General features: G+C 40.8%; 1 protein-coding gene across 1 annotated transcript in view; it reads right to left on the bottom strand.

Moving 5' to 3' along the window:
• Nucleotides 1-22,249, bottom strand: part of LOC124254862 (glycogen debranching enzyme-like) — a 40,321-nt gene that overhangs the window by 7,723 nt on the left and 10,349 nt on the right. Inside the window, 21 exon segments of the mRNA XM_046688716.1 lie at nucleotides 433-658; nucleotides 1,565-1,667; nucleotides 2,260-2,441; nucleotides 4,110-4,243; nucleotides 5,199-5,332; nucleotides 5,728-5,999; nucleotides 6,590-6,809; nucleotides 7,361-7,511; nucleotides 8,052-8,204; nucleotides 8,447-8,548; nucleotides 8,938-9,101; nucleotides 9,642-9,765; nucleotides 10,401-10,567; nucleotides 11,546-11,600; nucleotides 11,602-11,707; nucleotides 12,192-12,404; nucleotides 16,435-16,502; nucleotides 16,504-16,553; nucleotides 17,125-17,233; nucleotides 18,879-19,437; nucleotides 20,331-20,553. Coding sequence (XP_046544672.1) covers nucleotides 433-658; nucleotides 1,565-1,667; nucleotides 2,260-2,441; nucleotides 4,110-4,243; nucleotides 5,199-5,332; nucleotides 5,728-5,999; nucleotides 6,590-6,809; nucleotides 7,361-7,511; nucleotides 8,052-8,204; nucleotides 8,447-8,548; nucleotides 8,938-9,101; nucleotides 9,642-9,765; nucleotides 10,401-10,567; nucleotides 11,546-11,600; nucleotides 11,602-11,707; nucleotides 12,192-12,404; nucleotides 16,435-16,502; nucleotides 16,504-16,553; nucleotides 17,125-17,233; nucleotides 18,879-19,437; nucleotides 20,331-20,553 — 3,515 coding nt within the window.

Raw genomic sequence — 22,249 nt, 5'->3', positions numbered from 1 at the left:
ACTTTGTGCTGCACCCCTCCTCAAGACAAGGAAGATGTTTTCACAGTTTGGAAACATTACGACCAATACCTTTCAAGTTATTGGTACCAAACAAGTTATTGGGTGAACAAACAAATTAATAAAATTGCTGTAATTCTTAAAAAATAAAATACTATAATCAAAATTTGCACTTTGCTTGAACAAAATTATCATTGGATGGACAGGCAATATTCCAGCAATATCATGGCGGGGGACACCAGAAATGGACTTCATACATTGTGCCCATGTGGGGAATTGAATCCGTGTCTTTGGCGTGACGAGCGAATGGCTTAACCACTAGGCTACCCCACCGCACCCCTTATGACGGATAGAATTGCTTGATATAACTATATAACTATAAAGGCCAGGTTATACAAAAATGCTTTTGATACGGTTATTTGAAGTATAACTCACATGAGCACCTGGAGGGAGAGCCTCACTGTCATCTGTTGGGTAGAGTCGGGACACCTTATCCTTAAGTATATCATTGCCTCCTGGTGCTAGTTTGGTGTATTCCTGTATTGCCTGTAGCCACCACCAGATGGCATCACGGCAGTTGTAGCGAGCTCCTGTTCCCTCGTTAAGTAAGTTAGGGATCAGACCATGTCGCAGTGTTCCCCCGAAAGCCAGTATCAAGCATCTGAAATGGCAGTCAATCGATTTCTAATACAGGATCTACAGCACTACCATACAGCAATAGTAAAACAGTCTGGCTTGTATATCCAATATACTGAAGCCCCATGTTTAACAGCATAACCTGTTGTATTCATTATTTTTATGTTGTATTTTCAGTATAAATTTTCACCATAAGGAGCATACACTTGTGAGCAGTATAAGCCTATTAATTATGCTGAGTTCCTTTTGTTAAAATGAGAATGTGACTAGTTTCAGTGCCATCCAGTATCGAGTTGCACATTTGTAGTTTACAATTACTGCCTCCATCTTGGAAGTGGGCCAATGTGTTCTGAAAGAAATTCATAGGTTGAAACCTTCTACCAGTTAGTCAGCTTATTGTGTAATGAAATGCCAATGTGGCACACACTCAAGATGTTTATCATGCTGCTGAAACAAAAAATGTAATACATGGACTGACCTGATCCAGCACCTGGTTACATGGACTGACCTGATCCAGCACCTGGTTACACAGACTGACCTGATCCAGCACCTGGTTACATGGACTGACCTGATCCAGCACCTGGTTACATGGACTGACCTGATCCAGCACCTGGTTACATGGACTGACCTGAACCAGCACCTGGTTACATGGATTGACCTGATCCAGCACCTGGTTACATGGACTGACCTGATCCAGCACCTGGTTACATGGCCTGACCTGATCCAGCACCTGATTACATGGACTGACCTGAGCCAGCACCTGGTTACATGGACTGACCTGAGCCAGCATCTGGTTACATAGCCTGACCTGATCCAGCACCTGGTTACATGGACTGACCTGAGCCAACACCTGGTTACATGGCCTGACCTGATCCAGCACCTGGTTACCTGAGCCAGCACCTGGACTGACCACCTGGTTACATAGACTGACCTTGCCTCCTGGTATCTCCCTGTCAGCAGCAGGAGCCCCCTCAGGGCTATGAAGGTGTCTCTGCCCCAGTTCCTCATGTAGCCACTGGCAAAGTGGGGGAAACCTGGGTAATACATCACAATGTGGTCAACAGCTACCAATACTTTGTACATATGTCTACACATCATTATCTCCTTCTACTTCATCTGGACAAACACATCATGAGCTGCTTACAGGTGAAAAAACTAATAAGGCAAGGCAAGAACGTTCATATCATGGGGTTATTTTATAGGACTCAGATCCAAAATTAACAGAATTTATTTATTATTTGGATCAACAATCTTGTGGCTCAGGAATACATAGCAGTTTGTGTGTTTCATGTAGCAATTAGCAATATTCCTGCACTGCCTGATCCACACAAACCAGTCATTGATATGATGAGTAACTTCCTACGCTGATGCAAAATGATCTACAATCAACCCAGTCACTAAACCTATCCACATGATCCATTTTACGGACTCCTTATGACCGGCATAAAGTGCTCAGCAACCTGATCCAACCCATGTCACTGAAGGATCACTCAGTACAGAATATAATGCTAGAGTCACTCTTGTCAGTATGCACTAGGATGTAACCTGCTGGTCAAGTATAGCAACTATAACCACAGTGAGTTGTCCTGCTTGTAGACAGTTACAGGCTCACTACACACAGCATACCTGCAGCACAGGACAGTGTTGCCTCAGTTTCCTCCCCTGTTTTCAGGTCCACTTCTCTCCGTGCAGGTGGCTCTGCTAGGTCAGGTGACAAGGGAGGTAACTTGGAGGTTTTGACAAATCCACAAAACTGGACAGAGCCCATGGCAAGTGCTTGTACAAAAGTGGAGCCATCACGAATAAAGCTACAAGGAAAATTAATTCATTCTTACCTGTGTATGATATACAAGCAATACATGAAAGGAGAGTCTGGTTTCATTATTGTTTTTACATAACTGTGATCTTTACAGAGACAAATACGTAACAGTTATTTCAAACCTGAAGGCGTGCCTCTTCAATCATTCCAGTGGTTATCACTTACAGTTCTATTGCTCTGAGTACGAAGACCTGATGGCAAGGACATTAACATAACCTCCATCTGTTAAAAGTGAAGTCAGAAAGTAAAGTCAGGAAATAGGTGTCTGGTGAAGCCAGGAGGAAGGTGTCTAGTAAAGCAAGAAAGTAGGTATTTAGTAAAGTCTGGAAGTAGGTGTCTAGTCATGTCAAGAAGTAGGTGTCGAGTCATGTCAAGAAGTAGGTGTCTAGTCATGTCAAGAAGTAGGTGTTTAGTCAGTTCAAGAAGTAGGTTTCTGTTCATGTCAAGAAGTAGGTGTCTAGTCATGTCAAGAAGCAGGTGTCTGGTCATGTCAAGAAGCAGGTGTCTGGTCATGTCAAGAAGCAGGTGTCTGGTCATGTCAAGAAGTAGGTGTCTAGTCATGTCAATAAGCAGGTGTCTGGTCATGTCTAGAAGTAGGTGTCTGGTCATGTCAAGGAGTAGGTGTCTAGTCATGTCAAGAAGCAGGTGTCTGGTCATGTCAAGAAGCAGGTGTCTGGTCATGTCAAGAAGCAGGTGTCTGGTCATGTCAAGAAGCAGGTGTCTGGTCATGTCAAGAAGTAGGTGTCTAGTCATGTCAATAAGCAGGTGTCTGGTCACGTCAAGAAGCAGGTGTCTGGTCATGTCAAGAAGCAGGTGTCTGGTCATGTCAAGGAGTAGGTGTCTAGTCATGTCAAGAAGCAGGTGTCTAGTCATGTCAAGAAGCAGGTGTCTGGTCATGTCAAGAAGCAGGTGTCTGGTCATGTCAAGGAGTAGGTGTCTGGCCATGTCAAGAAGCAGGTGTCTGGTCATGTCATGAAGTATGTGTCTAGTCTTGTCAAGAAGTATGCGTCTAGTCATGTCAAGGAGTAGGTGTCTAGTCATGTCAATAAGCAGGTGTCTGGTCATGTCTAGAAGTAGGTTTCTGGTCATGTCAAGAAGCAGGTGTCTGGTCATGTCAAGGAGTAGGTTTCTGGTCATGTCAAGAAGCAGGTGTCTGGTCATGTCAAGGAGTAGGTGTCTGGCCATGTCAAGAAGCAGGTGTCTGGTCATGTCATGAAGTATGTGTCTAGTCTTGTCAAGAAGTATGCGTCTAGTCATGTCAAGGAGTAGGTGTCTAGTCATGTCAATAAGCAGGTGTCTGGTCATGTCTAGAAGTAGGTGTCTGGTCATGTCAAGAAGTAGGTGTTTGGTCATGTCAAGAAACAGGTGTCTGCTCATGTCAATAAGTTGGTGTCTGGTCAAGGCAATGGGTAGGTGTCTAGTCATGTCAATAAGCAGGTGTCTGGTCATGTCAAGAAGTAGGTGTCTGGTCATGTCAAGGAGTAGGTGTCTAGTCATGTCAAGAAGTAAGTGTCTAGTCAGGTCAAGAAGTAGGTGTCTGGTCATGTCAAGGAGTAGGTGTCTAGTCAGGTCAAGAGGTAGGTGTCTAGTCAGGTCAAGAGGTAGGTATGTAGTAAAACATGTAAGGAGGGGTCTGCAACTCCTGGCTATCACTTACTCTGACAGTTGCTGAACTACCATGGTATGTAGCACGACATAGGCTCCGGACACTATGGCATCAAAGTAACATGGCACCAGGTAGCGGGGCACCTTCTTCAGGTGACTAAACACAGCTTCGAACCAGCTGCCCAGCTGTGATTGAAAAACATATTTGCGAAAATATATTTTTGGCAGCAAATCAACAAATACAGACTGAATAAGTGTTTGCCACTGATATGGCAATGTCCCTCACCGCTAAAGAATGGAATATCTATATTTACTACTTTTTATTTTTTGGTCACATACAAGATGCCTGAAATGACTGGTGTCTGCATAATCACCCAATGTAGGCTGTCGACATAATTGAAAACATTGGGTGCAATGTTTTATGAGATATCGCATTTAAATAAGTTTGAAAAGTGGTCAAAGTATCGTGGTGACCTTGAAGATAAGGGTCAAGGTCACCCTAATCGACTGGTGTCTGGGTAATCCCTAAATGTAGGCTGTCACCAAATTTGAAGACATTGGGTACAACAGTTCATGAGATAACAAGAATCGGGACGTATCTACAGACGCCACTGAATACATAGTCCCTCGTTCCACGTTGAGGCGGGGGACAATAACAACTGTGTTGTGCAAACATATACCTTACTGTTGATAACATAACTGGCTAAAGTTCTCCACAAAGAACACATATGACACAAAACGATGAGATAAATCTATTTCATTGTCAGAATAAAGTTCTCTTCCATAATCACAAAGTGAGAGAAAGGATGCTGTGTGCCAAAACTTATCACTGCATGACAGTAATTACCTTTGCCAAAAACCGAACAGTGACATCTCCTATGTTTAAGCTTTAACTTTAGACTTCCCCTAAATAAAACAAAGATGTAGTACTGTAACATAAACCTACACTATAACCACACGTTTGTAACTGTCTCCAGGGTGAAAGGTTGTGACAACACATCGTCAACATAATTATACCACAAGGACATGGAGATCATCAAGTCTGTGTTGGGCAAATCTGTGCCTGACACCATGGTGTACCAGGACACCCAATCATTACATTCACACATTCCAACTAAACTGCTACATATATCATACATACATGCTCTGTCCCTTGATGCACCTTGAGCCTGTTGGCAATATAGTCAGCAAGCCAGTCCCCTGACCGCAAGTTTTCACACAGAGGATGACCAAGGTTATTCTGAGGTCGGATCTCAGCCAACAGTGAGATTATCCCTGGGGAGACATGTCACAAACGACAGTGAAGACTGCATGGCTCATTAGGTCATATCTGTTATCAGACTAATCCAAATAACCATAAGGCTACACCAGTTTAACCACTTCTTATCAAATCCACCTTTCTAACTTTGCTACTCCACTGAAAGGTAAACATTAGAAATAGTAATGTCACAATGTAGTAATATATTAAGTGACTGAATTGTGATCATTTTATTTTGATATTTTGGTTAATTGCCACATTTGGGCATTGTTTGGGATTAAATTCGGAAAACCATGAGTCAGTAGTCCCTAATTAACTGATTGTAATTATTCTTGAGGAGAATGGTCTGGATCTAATCATGCTGATATGTAGTTAGGAGAATTGTACCCTCAGCTGACCTCCCCTCCCTCACCTCTCAGTCCACAGTAGACCAGGTCCCCATAGTTGGGGATGTGGTAGGATCCAAACCCGTTGCCATCATCACGCTCCTCTGCTTCCACTCGGTACAGAACGCGGTTGAGATCGGCTAGAGACAGATGGGAGACGATGGCTCGGAAGTTGGACGTATCCCACGACTCATCAAACATGGTGTGTCCACTGTAGGATCGCATCAAGTAGCCGAACTGACCAAGGCCTCTTCGGATCTCCAGTATGGCATTCTTGGCTGGTTGCCGTAGAGATGATCTATACAAGGATGTCATAAAAATCATCACATTTTGTTTTTAAATGGAGATGACAAATTACCAAAAGATTTCAAGTAATGGCAGTGCTTCATAGATGCAGGACCAAATACACTTCTAATTGCTGGTATAGTAGCGACCTCCTCGTATGTCAAGAACATTGCAGTCAGGTTAGGTTAAGATTCATATCCGATTATTTCCTATTTTAATAGAGTTGTATTTTACACACTAAACAGGCTTTATTTTTCAAATATTTTAAACATTTTTGTTTAGTACAATTTAGAAAGCCTTCTTTTATAATTTGTTAAAACATACAAATTTGAAACATTTCCTTATTAATTTACAGTTTCTCTTTCTTTTCTGTTTCACACTGGCTAGAACGAGAGAGTCTAAGGATCTCTAAACCAAAAATATTTAATTCATTGCTCAACACACTCATCGACAACACTCCCCCCACCCCCAACTGCGCCAGTACTTTGTTCAGGGCACTAACATGACTAAATCTGGAACTTGTACAACACTCTCAAGGCAGTCACTGTATGTCAGGTCTCAAGTTATTCCTGCTACTGTTTATATAATATATTTATGATTCACCTGAATGCAACCACGCTGCCAGGAGTGAAGGACACAAACGACACCTCCATCTTGTCGCCCATCTGTTTGACCTTCACCATACCACTCTTCTCGACCTTCACATGCTCTCGGAGTTCAAGGTAATACTGCGGAAGCCCATTGATGAAGTCTTTGTTTTTCTCGTAAGTGTAACCTTTTGCACAGCGCATACGACCCTCAAATATAATCTCCTCGATCATCCCTGTGTAGGAAGATGCTACATGATATACACAAATAACTGCAGATTGAATAATGAATTGTGAATTGCACTAAATAGAGAGAACCTGAAAGCTGTATACTTCCATCACTGCCACAGTGTTTTACAATGGCAACGACACTGATAGTACACTTCACAGACCATCACAGCTGATTAATGCTACTATTTGGGGCCAGCTTTCAAGTCTGGACCAGGCAATCCAGTGATTAATATTATTACCACTGATCCATACGATCAGGGCAAGATGACAAGCAGCCAAGAAACCGACTGATCACCTAATCACATGTTACGACCATCATCCTGGACACCAATTCCTACCAAGAATGCACATGAGGTTGAGAATGACAATGCAAGATGTATTGTTGAATTTGAGCCATCCTGTATGCAAATCATGTATACATATAGTGTATATATTACTGGACTAGGGTCAACCTTTATTTTTATGTCAAATATTACCTTAAAAAATATGGAACACAAATTGGATCACATATACAGTACACTCTCACAGACTATCATGTTAAACTATGGAGTCGCACCTTCTACGGTGATGGGTCGGATGTATCTTGTCTCGTCAGGGTTGTCAGGGTGCTGGAATGCTGTGTGGGATATCAGGATTATAGACTCGTGGGTTCGTGGGTTGTGCCTGGTCACCGACACAATGGCAGGGTCAATCTGATCAACATACACCTGAAATCATGAATAAAACAACATGATGAAGAAACCGACCAACCAATGAGCAGCTGATCCATGTGGATCCAGTCAACATGATCACTTGGTCCTTCCATTCAGGATTGAATCAGATATCTAAAGGACACCAAGATTTAGGAAAAGTGTTATTCTTTGTGATCAATGAAGATGTCAATAACAATTACAGGCTCTGGCTGCAAGACCAGGTGTTACTTCTGAAACCTTCTGCACATTCAGTATGATTTTCTGTTTAGAGCCATCAAATCTCCCAGTAACGTGGTCCTACATTGATTATACAGCATGTTGTGTGATAACCATTTGGTGATGCTTCCTTCTATCACCACCCATGAAGATCCGGTTTAGAATTGGTCTTCAGTAACCCATGCTTGTCGTAAGAGGTGACTAACAGGATCAGATGGTCAGGCTCGCTAACTTGGTTGACATGTCATCTTATACCAACTACGCAGATTGATGCTCAAGATGCTCACTGGATTGTCTGGTCCAGAATCAATTGTTTACACACCACCTCCATATAGCTACCTGTGTGAATCCATTCATGCCCATCTCATAGTGGAGCTGGTTCAACATCCTCTTCCCCGATGTGATGCCGAATGTCTTGTTCATGTGGCTGGCATCTGGGTTGTCGGCCTCTGTCCAGGATGGGTACAATCTCTTCTCCTTCACTACATGGATCTGTGGACAAAGAGGATATGGTACACAGTCTGATTGGTTGACAAACAGGGTAAATAGGATTTTCAAGTAGTGTGAGTTCATAGCATACCAATGTTTCCTTGATAAAATAATCTTTTCCCCACACTATGATACTTCATACACATTTTTCTGCATATCGGAGAGGACCTAATGACATGTACAGTCCTACAACACTTCACTTCCTCTCTATGATCATCAGGGGTTAAACACACTCCCAGACTTACGTGCTCAGGGACAAGTTGGTCGTATCCTCTGTTACTTCCTGTTGCACAGAATGCCATGGCTACTAGGGCAGCAGACGGCCAGAGATCGTAAGCAGAACGTTTCTGTGGAGACAGACAATCAAAATCCACATCTTTAATCTGTATCCTTTAAATAACATTACATTTCCATGTGTACTTATTCTTTTTCACATTATAAGTGCCAAAAATGTAATGCACATCATTGTCTGAATCAATGGTTTCAAACACATATAATAATTGCTCAAAATGTTTATATCAACAGAAAATGGTTAACTGTGTTGTATAAATATATGTGCATTTGTTGGGCATCATGGCAGAATCCATATCACAGTTGACTCTTTGACCTCATTCCATTGACAGGTATTGATAGGCTATTTATCTTAATGACCTTGACTCAAAATACTCTCAAGATATTGGGAGTATAGTCCCTTTATCAAATCGTATTCTACCTTAATCACAAAAATAAAACCCACCTCTATTGGACTTCGGTTGTCATGAGTCTGATCAAAGAAGATAGCATGAGCCACTGTTTGCACTAGGGGCTGGACGCGGGGCTGGACAAATGACCCAACTGGGACACCTCCATATCGGTGAACCAGCCTACCTTCTTCATGGGCGTCCCAGGCTGTCAGTGCCTCTGGAACACAACATAGGAGTGATAACATCAATATGGAATATCCCATTGTAATAAATCATCAAGAGCTTATGTCATGGTAGAAACAGTTTTCCTTTATTGTTTGACCACATATTTTGGACGGTCAAAATCATAATAAATATAAACTTGAGTAGGCTACATTTTAAAAAATTCTGTTAGGTCAGGATCAGTTGGCAAAATGTGAAAATTAAATACTTGTAATATTTCAAATGCAAGTTGTGTAATACATTTAAAGTAACATGATACTGATTTCACTTCCAAGAATATGTGGACTACATTTTATATCATTATCAAATTATGTAACATTTCTAAACATTAGCTTGATTAAGGAGGAAAGTCCAAAATGATACCAGACGTAGACTTTTACCACTTGTGGTGAAATCCTCAAGCTTGAGGGTTATAATAAGGGCAAAACTGGGATTCAGATAAGATGAACAGATCCTATATTAGCTAAGGGACTCAACTCTGTACTGCAAATTGTGATGCCTTGCTACATATGGCCCAATCTGCCCCTATAGTTACCTCTGATGAGAGAGTTGATGCCCAGTCTGTTGATGAAGAGATTGTCAAGGTGCTCGCCCCCAGTGAACAACTCTGCGATCACATACAGGTCAGGCTGCACCTTCCTAGCAGCATCCAACATGTACTACAAGACAAAAAGTCAGGAACAATGTTTCCCTTTACTGGTAATTAACATATACCACCATGTATAAAGCAAGTATTTGTATACAGAACAACATGGGTTGGAAGGGGGTCACTTTGGGTAAAAGAAGCATGGGGTAAAAGACCTCACATTTTTTTTTTAGGTTCCACTGGTGATGTCAAGCGGTGTCCAATAGCCACTGGTGTTCAGGTTGTCATAGGTCAGGCTGAGTTGGGTAAGGTTGAGTTTTTTCATATCAGTTAGAGCCCAGTCAGGCAAGTAGGGGCTGGTTCAGGTTGTTTCATATCAGGTCAGGTGAGGCCAAGTTTGATTTGGCCAGTTTGGGTTGTCAGGTCAGGTGAGTCAGGTCTGGTTTGGTCAGGTGAGCTGCGGTCATGATGGATCAGTTAAGGTCTTGTGGAGTAAGGTGGGACTGGGTCCGGCCAGTGCAGGTTTTATCAGGTAAGGTGGGGCTGGGTCAGCCAGATCTTGTTTGGACAGGTCAGTGCAGGTTTTATTAGGTAAGGTGGGGCTGGGTCAGCCAGATCTGGTTTGGACAGGTCAGTGCAGGTTTTATCAGGTAGGCTGGGTCAGGTTTCTTCAGGTTGTGGTTGTAGGTGGTACAATTGGATCCCTACCTCAGCCACATGTATAGGTGTGCTGTGACAGTTGTCCAGTCTCACACCATGGAAGATCCTGGCAGTTGTCTCTGCATAATCCCTCATGTGATTCCACAGAAAGGGGCAGTCTTCTGGTTTCTGTCCATAGCGTAGTTTCACGCTGTCTCCCCATGCTAACAGTTCTCGTGCAGATACACCATGGATCCTTTGAATAATATAAACGGAATGATTATAAACCTAACAAAGCTGCTGTGCATGGTAGCTGGGTATCGACTGGTGAAAAGGAATCATATACTTAACATCAAAACAGAATCATCTTTATACAGTCACTGTAGAGGCATAATCACATTTGGAGTGAGTGGTTGAGTGAATGTTTGAGTGAATGTTTGATTTTGTTACGGTTAATAATTTGCTGTGACAAAAGGTTTAAGAGTCCCCTTTGAACCAGCAAAATAGAACACAGACAAGTCTATAATATTGGGTCACAAACATAAAATAGTAACTCACCAGAGTCTTGACATTTACAGTAAGAGCAGATATACTGATTGGAGGTTGTTTACAATGACAACAGTTGAACAGGCAAGCACGTTTGTGAAAAGTCTGATGCACAACACAACCACCAGCCTTTATATAGCTCTTACACAGTTCTCGAGCATTCTAGCAAAGCTAGGCAGCTTCATTATCCACTCAGAATGTTCTCGAATCATGTGGAACACACGGCATGATGAAAGCCGTAAATAAACAAGATTGCCAAGGGAGTCAACTCTAAAGTGCTATCAAAAAGGCGTGCTGCTAAAAATACTATTGCCATTGAACATATATGATATGCGAGATGTGAGCCACAACCCACACTCAAAACTTTAAACATTGTGACCCATAATAATAATCACTTAATCAATGTGATATTACACATTACAAAAAACACACTCTCATAACAAGTGCTTGAGTGAGTGAGTGAGAGAGAGGTTTAGCAAACAGAATAGCCATTACATCATTGCCTGTCATCTTAATATGGATAAATTGGGGACTAAAGTAGTCAATGTTTATCACATTGGTGGTATAATTTAGGAAAGTGTGCTGACAGGCAGTAATGACATGTACAGTTCCGACAACACTTCACTTACTATCTCCAGCATCACTAGAGGCACTCAAACAACTCTCATGTTTTAGGACTTGTCTCCTACCTTCCTCTGCAAAGTTTTGGAGAGGATCATCCCCCCATGACCCATCCGTTGACTGCCATCACATGGGCTCCCTCCCCTGACGTGACCATCTGTTCCGCCTTGTCAGCTGTCCCACCGTGAGACACCGGCCACACATAGTAGCTGAAACAGAGGGACATGTACACTGCCACTTAGTTAGTGAGTGAGTGAGTGAGTGAGTGAGTTTGGTTTTACACCGCTTTTAGCAATATTACAGCAATGGGAGACACCAGAAAAGGGCTTCACACATTGTACCCATCTGGGGCATCGAACCAGGGCCCTCTGTGTGGTGATGATTTTTATGGAAAGTCGACAACAACCACCCACCCCCCAATGTCAGTACAAAATCAGTGACCCCATCTCCTCATAATTTTTTCATAAATTTTATGTACAAAATTGCTGAACACCCCCTCCACTACAAAATGGGTGGCTCCCCCCCAAAAAAACCCCAAACAAACAAAAACCAAACAAAAAAGAAAAGGAAAAAGAAATAAATAATAACCACCCCCCTAGCCATAAATTACAAAACGACATGCACTCACGCACACAATCACGCACGCACACACGCATTCCCTAATGAATCTAGCCTGTTACGTGTTACACTGACCTGTACATCAAGGGCTGTTTTTCTGTGACAGTTCCAACCTTGGGTCCATTCGGGTCAAGAAACCGCCACCTTACATTGGCAACAAAGTTGTCGACGGCGACCTTGATGTGTTCCCCGATTTCCCCTTCCTTTGCACCATTGAGATGATTCAGCCTGTTAAGTAAACTCTCACAGCACTTTGAAATCCTTTCCTGTCTGTTGAGGGCACCCGGCCTTAAACATAGGAAAAAAACACTGAGAACCTGAACATCAAATGTCAAACCATATAACGAATGTCTACCATTTTGTGAGTTTTACTTCTGAGTCAATTTTTTAATAAATAATGAGCACAGATGACAAATGTCAATCAATGTCAGCAAGATATTGTTTCACGAAAGTTTCAATATTCTGTGTGTTTGTTACAGTGACTGTGGGACATTAATATTCCAGTCTGGACCAGACAATCCAGTGATTGCACATGACTGTTTTACTCATCCTAAAGTTTGATTTGGATTGGTAAGGCTATAGAAACTATGTGATGATTTATCGTTGGAAAAATTTCAGTCATGTGAATCTTCACCCTTGGCGGTATAATAAACTTTAACATTCTGATTTGTTCTGAATCTTTGATTTTTGCTTTCTGACTGATTGGCCTGATTGACATTATGAACGCTGATCAACACTGACAGCCAATGTTGACAGCACATCAACCAAGTCACGGAGTCTGACCCCCACCATCCATTACATCATTTCTCATGACCCACAGAGGTTGCTAGTAAGGTCCAGTACTGGCCTGGACATACCAACGTAACTGAGCAAAACACATTATTTCTCCCCTCCCTTTAAGGGTGGAGAGACATACTCTGGAGCATCATGACACAAAACAATTACCTATGTGTGGTGGCACATAGTATCTAATACAAATCAATCTGACATTCATCAATGTGCTCCCTTTCCAGGTATGTTTACATAGAAGTGAGCAGTGTGCATGTACATGTTATGAAGCAAGCTCTGTCACACCATGTGGCTCTCATGGACTTTTCAAGTTACAGTGCAAGGCATGATTTATCACTGTGAGGAGCTTGGTTGCAAAGCATCACAGTGGATGTGGATGTGCCTGTAGTTGAGACAGGCTCAAGCTAACATGATCAAAGCAAGAGTGAGAAAGTGTGGCCTTATGTAGATTTTTGCTAAATTTTGCCAATATTACCATTGGGGACACCAGACAAGGATTTCCCTATGTGGGGAATGGAGTCCGTGTCTTTGGCGTGACTAATACAACAAAACAAGAATATAAGAAACAGATTGCGATTATTTATGTAAGGAAGCAATCACTACATGCCCTCTTTCAGACTGTTTTTTTTGAGAGACTATACATTTTTGTTAATGACATTCACTTCCCAAGGTCCCACCTTTATGGCATCTAACACAAACACCACAGCCATAGCATTCACTGATGTTGAAAAATAAAGGATGCGACAGGCACAATGACCATCAACCACAGGAAAACCATGCATCAAGATAAAGTTGATAATATTTCTGTCCCATCTACATTGCAGTCAAGAGCCAAACTGAAAAAAAGACTCATACCCATAGCAACCATAATGTGTGCATTGTACAGCACTTGAGAAAAGTAAACCTCTAAAAGTCTACTACCAATTCAATTCACTATAATTTTGCAAGCTCAGAAAAATAAGTCAAGAAAATGCTACCGTGCAGGCATGGAAACTGAAAAAGAACATTCAGACTAGAAACCGTTTAAGGTTGATGCTCAACTGTGAAATGTACTGTATAAACTCTTATCACTGGTTAAGAATTGCTTCACAAAAAGTGACTTGATCAATTACATGTGCTGTATGAATATCACTTAAAGCCCGTGACCCAAAACGCCATCAATATTTTTGTATTTCTCATCTCCAAACTCAACCAGCAAGAGAACAGGTGTTTGAAAAAAAAAAAAATAGATAAAAATTAAAAAATTATATATAACTGTTTTTACAAATTGTGTAACCTTTAGAACACTTGAAAATTGAGAGAAGAAAACATTTTAGATCAAAAGTTTTGGGCAGGCTGGAGAGTGGAAACAAAGAATGAAATATGGACATGCTTATACTGATATCATCAAAATTTGTATATGCTAACTATATATATACTACATGTATATACTATACTCGTATATACTGTTAACTGATGCAGTTTCAAGTTAAATTAATTTCAATTAAATGTAGCTAAATGGTCCTGCGATGATATTTACCAGTTTAGCTACTTGGGGCCATAATTGTATATTTGAACACAGGTAATCTGCCACTGTAGAAACAGAATAAGATTTTGGTAAAATCACAACATCAGTTGTCAGCTTGAAAATATGAATTTCAAATTAAGCATTGTAAATGTCTTGCTGATGTATCATTTTAAAACACTGCATCATTACAGAACATTTCAGCACATGCAACTTGTTGGCAGAAAAACACCTGTGTAAATTTAACTATTGCTAACAGCATGTGAGCTAAAAAATAAATAATGATGGCCATATCGAAATGTTAAAGCAACAGTGATGGACAACGGTACTGTGCAATGAATAAGCTCTGATCTGTGATCATTTGAGCTTATGGAAGAAAGGTCATCAGCTAAACAGTGATGTTAGTCTAATATCTAGACCTGACAAAGAAAATGAAATACCACATGATACTTATACCTGTTGTCACGGTTACTGTCCTCACTGTGAATAGAGATAGTATTTATGAACAAAAACTTACAATAACTTGATGACAGCTCCACATGGCCTCTGGTGTTACTGAAGATAGTACTTGTGTGAGTTTATTTTGATTGTATCAACCGGTATAGAGTTTGATCATGGCTAGCTCAGTTGAGCCTGGACCAGATGAACCCATGGTTGATAATGTAAACACAAAGGTGAGGTTAAATAGGGCTTAACACTGCATATAGTTATTACACCTAAACAGTGGCTGTACATGTGTGTGTTTGTGTGGCTGCTTGTACTAGTGACACCATGACACTGTTCAACATGGATACCCCACTCAGACACACCATACAGACACCAAAGCTGACAAATCCATGTAGTGATACCATGTCACAGTTCAACATGGACACCCCACTCAGACACACCATACAGACACCAAAGCTGACAAATCCATGTAGTGATACCATGTCACAGTTCAACATGGACACCCCACTCAGACACACCATACAGACTCCAAAGCTGACAAATCCATGTAGTGACACCATGTCACTGTTCAACATGGATACCCCACTCAGACACACCATACAGACTCCAAAGCTGACAAATCCATGTAGTGACACCATGTCACAGTTCAACATGGATACCCCACTCAGACACACCATTCAGACTCCAAAGCTGACAAATCCATGTAATGATACCATGTCACTGTTCAACATGGATACCCCACTCAGACACACCATACAGACTCCAAAGCTGACAAATCCATGTAGTGACACCATATCACTGTTCAACATGGATACCCCACTCAGACACACCATTCAGACTCCAAAGCTGACAAATCCATGTAGTGATACCATGTCACTGTTCAACATGGATACCCCACTCAGACACAGCATACAGACTCCAAAGCCAACAAATCCACATTTTATCCCCTAAAGATGAGCATTTGGCAGGGCATCAACAAGTACCATTTATTAACGTCTTTAGGTATGAGGCGGCTATGGATAGAACCAATGATGTTCTGCTCTTCATTCAGGTGCCATATCCAATAGACCATGGCAGAGGTCTTCATGACACAAACTGAAGGTGCAATCTGTCAGATCCTAAGTTTCTTGTTTGTTCATCCAAGTTTGGGGTGTTATAACAGTCAGCAATATTCCAGAAACAAGAAGGAAGCATGAAGATATTCATTTCTGGACCACACAAACCAGTGCTTGATGTTTACCTCAGCTTACACTGAACCATCTCATACAGGGTTTCTGTCCAACATATATTTAAGCCCTGCCCCCATTGTTAACAACAATCCCTTGAATCAAGCTCATCCTACGTGTGTTAATAATCTATGTCAGAGCATCTGATGGGTATTCTGTTAAAAATCTATGTTAGAGCATCTGATGGGTATTCTGGTGTTTTGATGTTACAGGTAAAGCTCTTTGATACACATGTTATTTCCACACAAATCAGTTTTCTACTTTTGAAGTCTGTTTGTTTTATAGATAACTCTAGAAACACTATAGATAGCATTTCTCTGACATTGAGATAATACAGCACTGAATAGTCTACCTGTCTATGTTGAAGAGCTTCAGGGCAGTGCTAATGTCAACCTTTGACTTGAGCCGACGATACTGGGGGGTCCTGAAGAATGTCCACGGCATCCATGCTGTCAGAGATGAGACGGTTCTCTGCATGGATGGATAAATATTCAATCACACAGAGCTTGTGCAATCATTGACAAAGCAATGATTTTGACCCTCATTTCAGTTAATGGAGTACATATTTCCAGCGAGCTCAGTAATTATTAACAATGGCTTTTGTGTGTGTATGTGCATGCGTGCTCACACGCACTGGCACTCACATGCACATGTGAGTGAGTGCATGCATGTATGTTTGTGTGCAGGCATGTGTGTGCGAGGTCTGATGCATTATTTTGTTTAAACGGTACACCATGCTATTTTCTATCAAAAAAGTTGTGCTTCACCCCAATCAGACTAAGTATAACCAGGTCTGGACCAGGCAAACCCAGTGGTTGATAACATGAGCACCGACTCACACACAATGCATGAGAGGTATAGTACATGATTAATTAAATGACACTAACACAATATTAATAGTGCAAGTGATGAACTGATACATCATACTGAAGTCCCACTATAACCAGACAGAAAGCAACTGAACAAGTAAATAATCTTTGCATTTATCTTTTAGTTGAAAATTTTCACTGATCAAGAATACAGATTCTTGAATGAAACTCACCTTCGATTCCCCTCTTGAATTCCTTCATTGTGCTGTCAACATTAACAGTGTAGAACTCGTGGAGTTTGTAGCGCTGAATCACCTCAGTTAACAGTACATGACGTATTGCCTGCAATGTGACCAGTCATATTGGATCTGTTTAGTGCCCTTATCTTTTAAACACAGATTATTTTCAAACCAAATTTCAGGTAAGTTTTGCCTATTGTTTATTATGATCCTTTCTTGACACAAGTTTATTACTCACAGCCAATCTACTGTAAAATGAAAAATGGCTTCAAATTGAATAGTATATAAACTATATGACAGCATATTTTTTGTAAATGTGGTAGGAAAGGCTAAAGTAATCAAACTTTGACTACTTTAAGATTTATGTATACATGTGCCTATTATATTTTACAGCAATGCATCATTGATTAATGCCACTAATTTATGAGACAGTGGCTGCAGGCAATGTTTCAACTCTGACAACCTATGGAACAAGAAGCAGCATGGTCGTGTTTAGTGCAACATTGCTTTCATGTCCACATACACCTGGTACAGGTAAATTTAGTTCCTTACATTGGGTTCTGTGTAGTCAGGTAAATTTTGGGTTTGAACCCAAATCAAATGGATCCTGACATGACAAAGGGACAGAACTCTACATGATTATTTGCACACCTCAGACAAGTAGGCCATCTGTGCCACCAACAAGCAGTAACTCCTAGCTGGATGATTAATTCTTCCTCAGCTCCATTTGTTATTGAATCTTATGAATGAAGGGTGAGACATGAACAGCCAAATCAGGTTATAAAGCAGAGACAGTTATCTTCAATACACTACTTACTGAATTATTTCTGAAGAAGAGTAACCCTTTCAACTTGGGTGATTTCAAACATCAACACAAAAACAAAATGATCAAATGAATTCTGAAATCATTTGTTTTCTCCTCTATTGCTCATAAGCATATAAGCAAAACCAGAAATAGGGAAAGTAAGGTTTCAATTTTAAGACATTTATCACATTGCTGTGATACATACTTTAACTAGATCAGGTAAAAACAGCCATCAAGGTCATATTTCTGGCTGCCTGATCCAAATAAGAAGTACATAATCATCCTATTTGTTGTGTCATATGTTTTTACTCCATGAAAGACCATATGTGAAGTGTTGGTCAGACTGAAATGTACCCATGATATCTGAGCATCGTCGGTGCATTTTAGTGTGGTGCGTTTCTAATGTTGTTCAGTATATATATTGCGTCATATACAAAATGGTGTCATATGCTGGAGCTCTAAGTGGCCAAAGATTGTTTTAAAAAACTGATCGGACACTAACATATTTCTATTACAAATTCTGGGATTGTGTATGCTATGAAGATGTACTTCATTCAGGATCACATTATATATGAATTAACATTGGTTTTGAAGGCTTATACAATGGGTTTGCCTTCTAAGTGGGGTCGCTTTATACACTGTGACATACGGTAGCTGCTTGGGGATCAATGGCAATAAGTTGTTAAAGGTGCTCTCAGAATGGGCACTGTACAGTTGATAAAAAGCATTCTTCAATGTTTTGGTTGAATGAAACAGTATTGTGACACTTTCAGTAAACACCCAAACATTAGGGCATACAAAAAGTTAACCAAAAATAGTCTTATAACTACGAAACATCACATGTTACTTTAGTAGGTATAGGTCTTCCTGTTTTTGATAAGGTTACACTATCTATAACTTTAGACGTGTCCATTTGTTCTTAAAAACATTTTAAAAACCTTACCTGGAGTTGACTCTCACTGTCAATGGTGGAAGGGACACCCTTAGAAACCCACTTGCCCTTAGCAACCTCTTCACTGAACTGGTGGAATATTCGGTCCAACACATACGGTGGTACCAGATGAGGTGCATTCTCCAAATTATAGGCACATTCTGGATGCTCAAGCACCCACGGACTGTCCTTTGAGGAGTGATTAAATACTAAATCTGTCAACGCCAGTACTTGCCAGTCATTCTTCATAGTCTCTACAAGATTTTTGACATCTTTGTATGAATACTGTTGATCATCGTTGTACACTGGGCTCAAAATTCGTTGATCTCGTATGGAGTATGCGGAATTAGAAATACCAAGTTCTTGTATTGGAGTGAAGTGTATAAGATTGTATCCTGTTTCCTTGGCAACTCGTAGTCGGTTCTCCCACTGGGAAAATGGTCCAAGGAGTTTGGTAATGACAGTCTGACACTGGATGCAGTCAAGAGTTATCTCCACATTGTCTGACCCTAGATGGAGGGTTGGATCAACAAGAAAGTAACCCTGACCATCGGCATTAGCAGGGATTTCACTGAAATCAAATAAAATTAGAAAGTTTTTATGCAAAAGTTAATGAAAGCTTTGTATCCCTTATCAGTCTGCAAACTAGAGGACGATGTTATCCATATACACCCATCATAAACTAGAAAGTGTTTAGAAGTATTTGAACAGAAATACTCCCTTCACAGCCATATTCAAAAGGAAGTCATTATGTACCACGATGCGTATCAAGGCTGATACAATTACCTTTGGTGCTGGGACATACCCAAGCATGCATTTTCAACCTCAAACATGATAAAATTGCCGTGCCTCTAGCGAAGAAGAACCTACATGCCATTACTTGAGGTTTGAGAAAACACAGGACCTGAGACACTCAAACAGAAAGTTTGATGCTTGTAGCTACCTTTCCTTATCTAACCTCCAGGACAGAATGTTGATATCTGATTGGTTCTGATGATCTTGAAAAAATATCATGTATCTTGCCGGGGTGGGAAATAAGTTTCTGAGGTGGAAAATAAATCCCAAAGAAAACAGGTGGGATTAATGGATATCTGAGTGGGGACAATGAATCTTTTGGACCTCACTACCAAAATAAAACTGCATGTTGTTTACGAGTCAATGAGCATCAAATGACAATGAACCTTGGCTCACTTGAACAGCTGTTATCTATAAATTTTCAGTTTGTTCTGATCTTTTTACAATGGCAAACTGAAACATGCTGGCAAGATATATTTGTAGTAGCCTTATCGTGAGGTGTACATGGGATCTTGGTGTCTCTAGGTCAGGTTATAAACCAGTTAATGGGCTTAGGGTAGAAAACCTAACATGGGATGCACAAACCATATTTACTCTCCGTGATACTGTTCCAACTTATAATAAGGACTTGGAGTTCAATGACCTTGAAGTAAAGCATACGGCTCTCACCTGGAATCGATTGTGAAGAAGTAGTTGAAGGACCCGGCTATTCCCATGTTGACTTCAGCGACAACGTCATAGCGATCACTCTTCATCCCACTAGGACTCCTCCATGGCAATTCATAGTAGGTTGTCCGCTCGAAGGCCTTGTCTCTAGACGGAGGGTGGTTGCAGAAGAGGCGCACAGAAGCGGACAAAAGAGATGGACCGAGGACGAATCGGAGAGTCCATCCTGAAAGAGTGAGTGAGTGAGTTTAGTTTTACACAGCTTTTAGCTGAATACATTGTACACATGTTGGGAACTGAACACGGGTCTTCCGCATGAAGGCTTTAACCACTAGGCTACTGAACCCCATCCTGAAAGAAAAGGTCTTCTGAAGCATGTTAAGGGATACAAATGTTTATTAAAGGTCACATGCAACCAAAAAATCAAACATAATTAAAACACAATTATCACTTATTCATGACATATAATATACATTACTGGTTATGAAAAACATATAAACAAAATTATAAGCGTACAATCGCAAATCAAAAGTGCAATATTGTGTACTTGGGTTTACTTCCCAAGAAACGAAGCAGCCGGGATACCGAACCCAGTCAGAGAGGGTTGGTGTGCACTCAAGTGTAACGGCTGGTTCATTAGCAGATGCCCCCACGGGTCATTGTGTGTGTATATATAGAGATGTTGGGTTTTGTAAATACATGCTCATTTTTTGTGTCTAACATTTTGCAATCAACAGACATCATAACATGTCATGTGTTCAAGTATCACGCCTGCCTGTCTGTGTAATTACATAATGTGACAGAGACCGAACTCGGGCCATAAATCAATGCATTTTGTTTATGGTGTATAGCCTGATTGGTGTTAAGTTCAAATTGCATGTGGTCAGTGATAGCATCTGTGTATTGAATATTGTCATTAGCAGACAGGCAGGCAGACACACAGGTGTCAATAAAACAAGACATTGAGTTTTGTCTGTGACAACGACATATCTATATCACAGTTGGAAATTCTGTCAACGCTAAATAATGGCATTGCTTTTAAGCATCGAACTGAGAAAGTGACTCGGTAAGAAGAACGTGTGGTGAAATAGACCAATGAAATTATAAAAACAGTTAATTTACTGTCATAACATATAAAAAGCTCGCGCCTGTGAGATATCAACAAAACATTAGAAAAATAGCTCACACCAAAGCCTTCACCGATCATTCACCGGACAACCCGCTTCCAAGCTGCGCGAACCTACTTCACTGCGCACGTGTAATAAGCGCAGCCCAGCTGTTGAAACCCGTTTTCCCCAGAAGAGTCTGGGGAAAATTAGTCAAATGTTTGAACTCCGATTTCGCGCGTTTTTTTTCATCGCGTTATTTTTCAACTTTATAAGTTGAATTTGCATTTTTGACGCTTTGTTTCGGTAAGTCCATACCGAAAGGTATCAGAATCTGCCAAGTTGTGTTTTACGTTGCATGTGACCTTTAAGAATTGTATGTGTAAATCAGCACTTGTATATAACTCAAAAGCCTTGACATTGTTTTGCATATATCAAATACAGTCAAATCCCGATAAGTCGAATCGCTGGGGACCAAGTAATAAATTCGACTTATCCATGTATTCGAGACATAGGTATGTCTATGAGGGTAGAAAAAAAGATGATCCAGTCCTAATTCCTCTGCCTAAGCATTTGTTTATCTAATGATTTCCATGTCACTAATAGGGGCACCTTATCAGTTCCAGTCTGATTAGCACAGACAGTGATTTCCGTAAAATCACTAATTTGCCTTTTGAACTCACCCGTCAATGGCGGAAAGGTGTGAGCCGCGCTGGTTTGTTAATTGGATCAGTTTGCTACACCAATCAACTTCTCATTGACTGACTTCGGCTTATGTATACAAGATTGCTGTTGTTTGAATCTCATGGGACCAAC

Source organism: Haliotis rubra, unplaced genomic scaffold (assembly GCF_003918875.1).
Source record: "Haliotis rubra isolate DU_JTF1 unplaced genomic scaffold, ASM391887v1 Scf585, whole genome shotgun sequence".
Taxonomy (NCBI): Eukaryota; Metazoa; Mollusca; class Gastropoda; order Lepetellida; family Haliotidae; genus Haliotis; species Haliotis rubra.
This window is presented reverse-complemented; position numbering and strand designations above follow the sequence as displayed.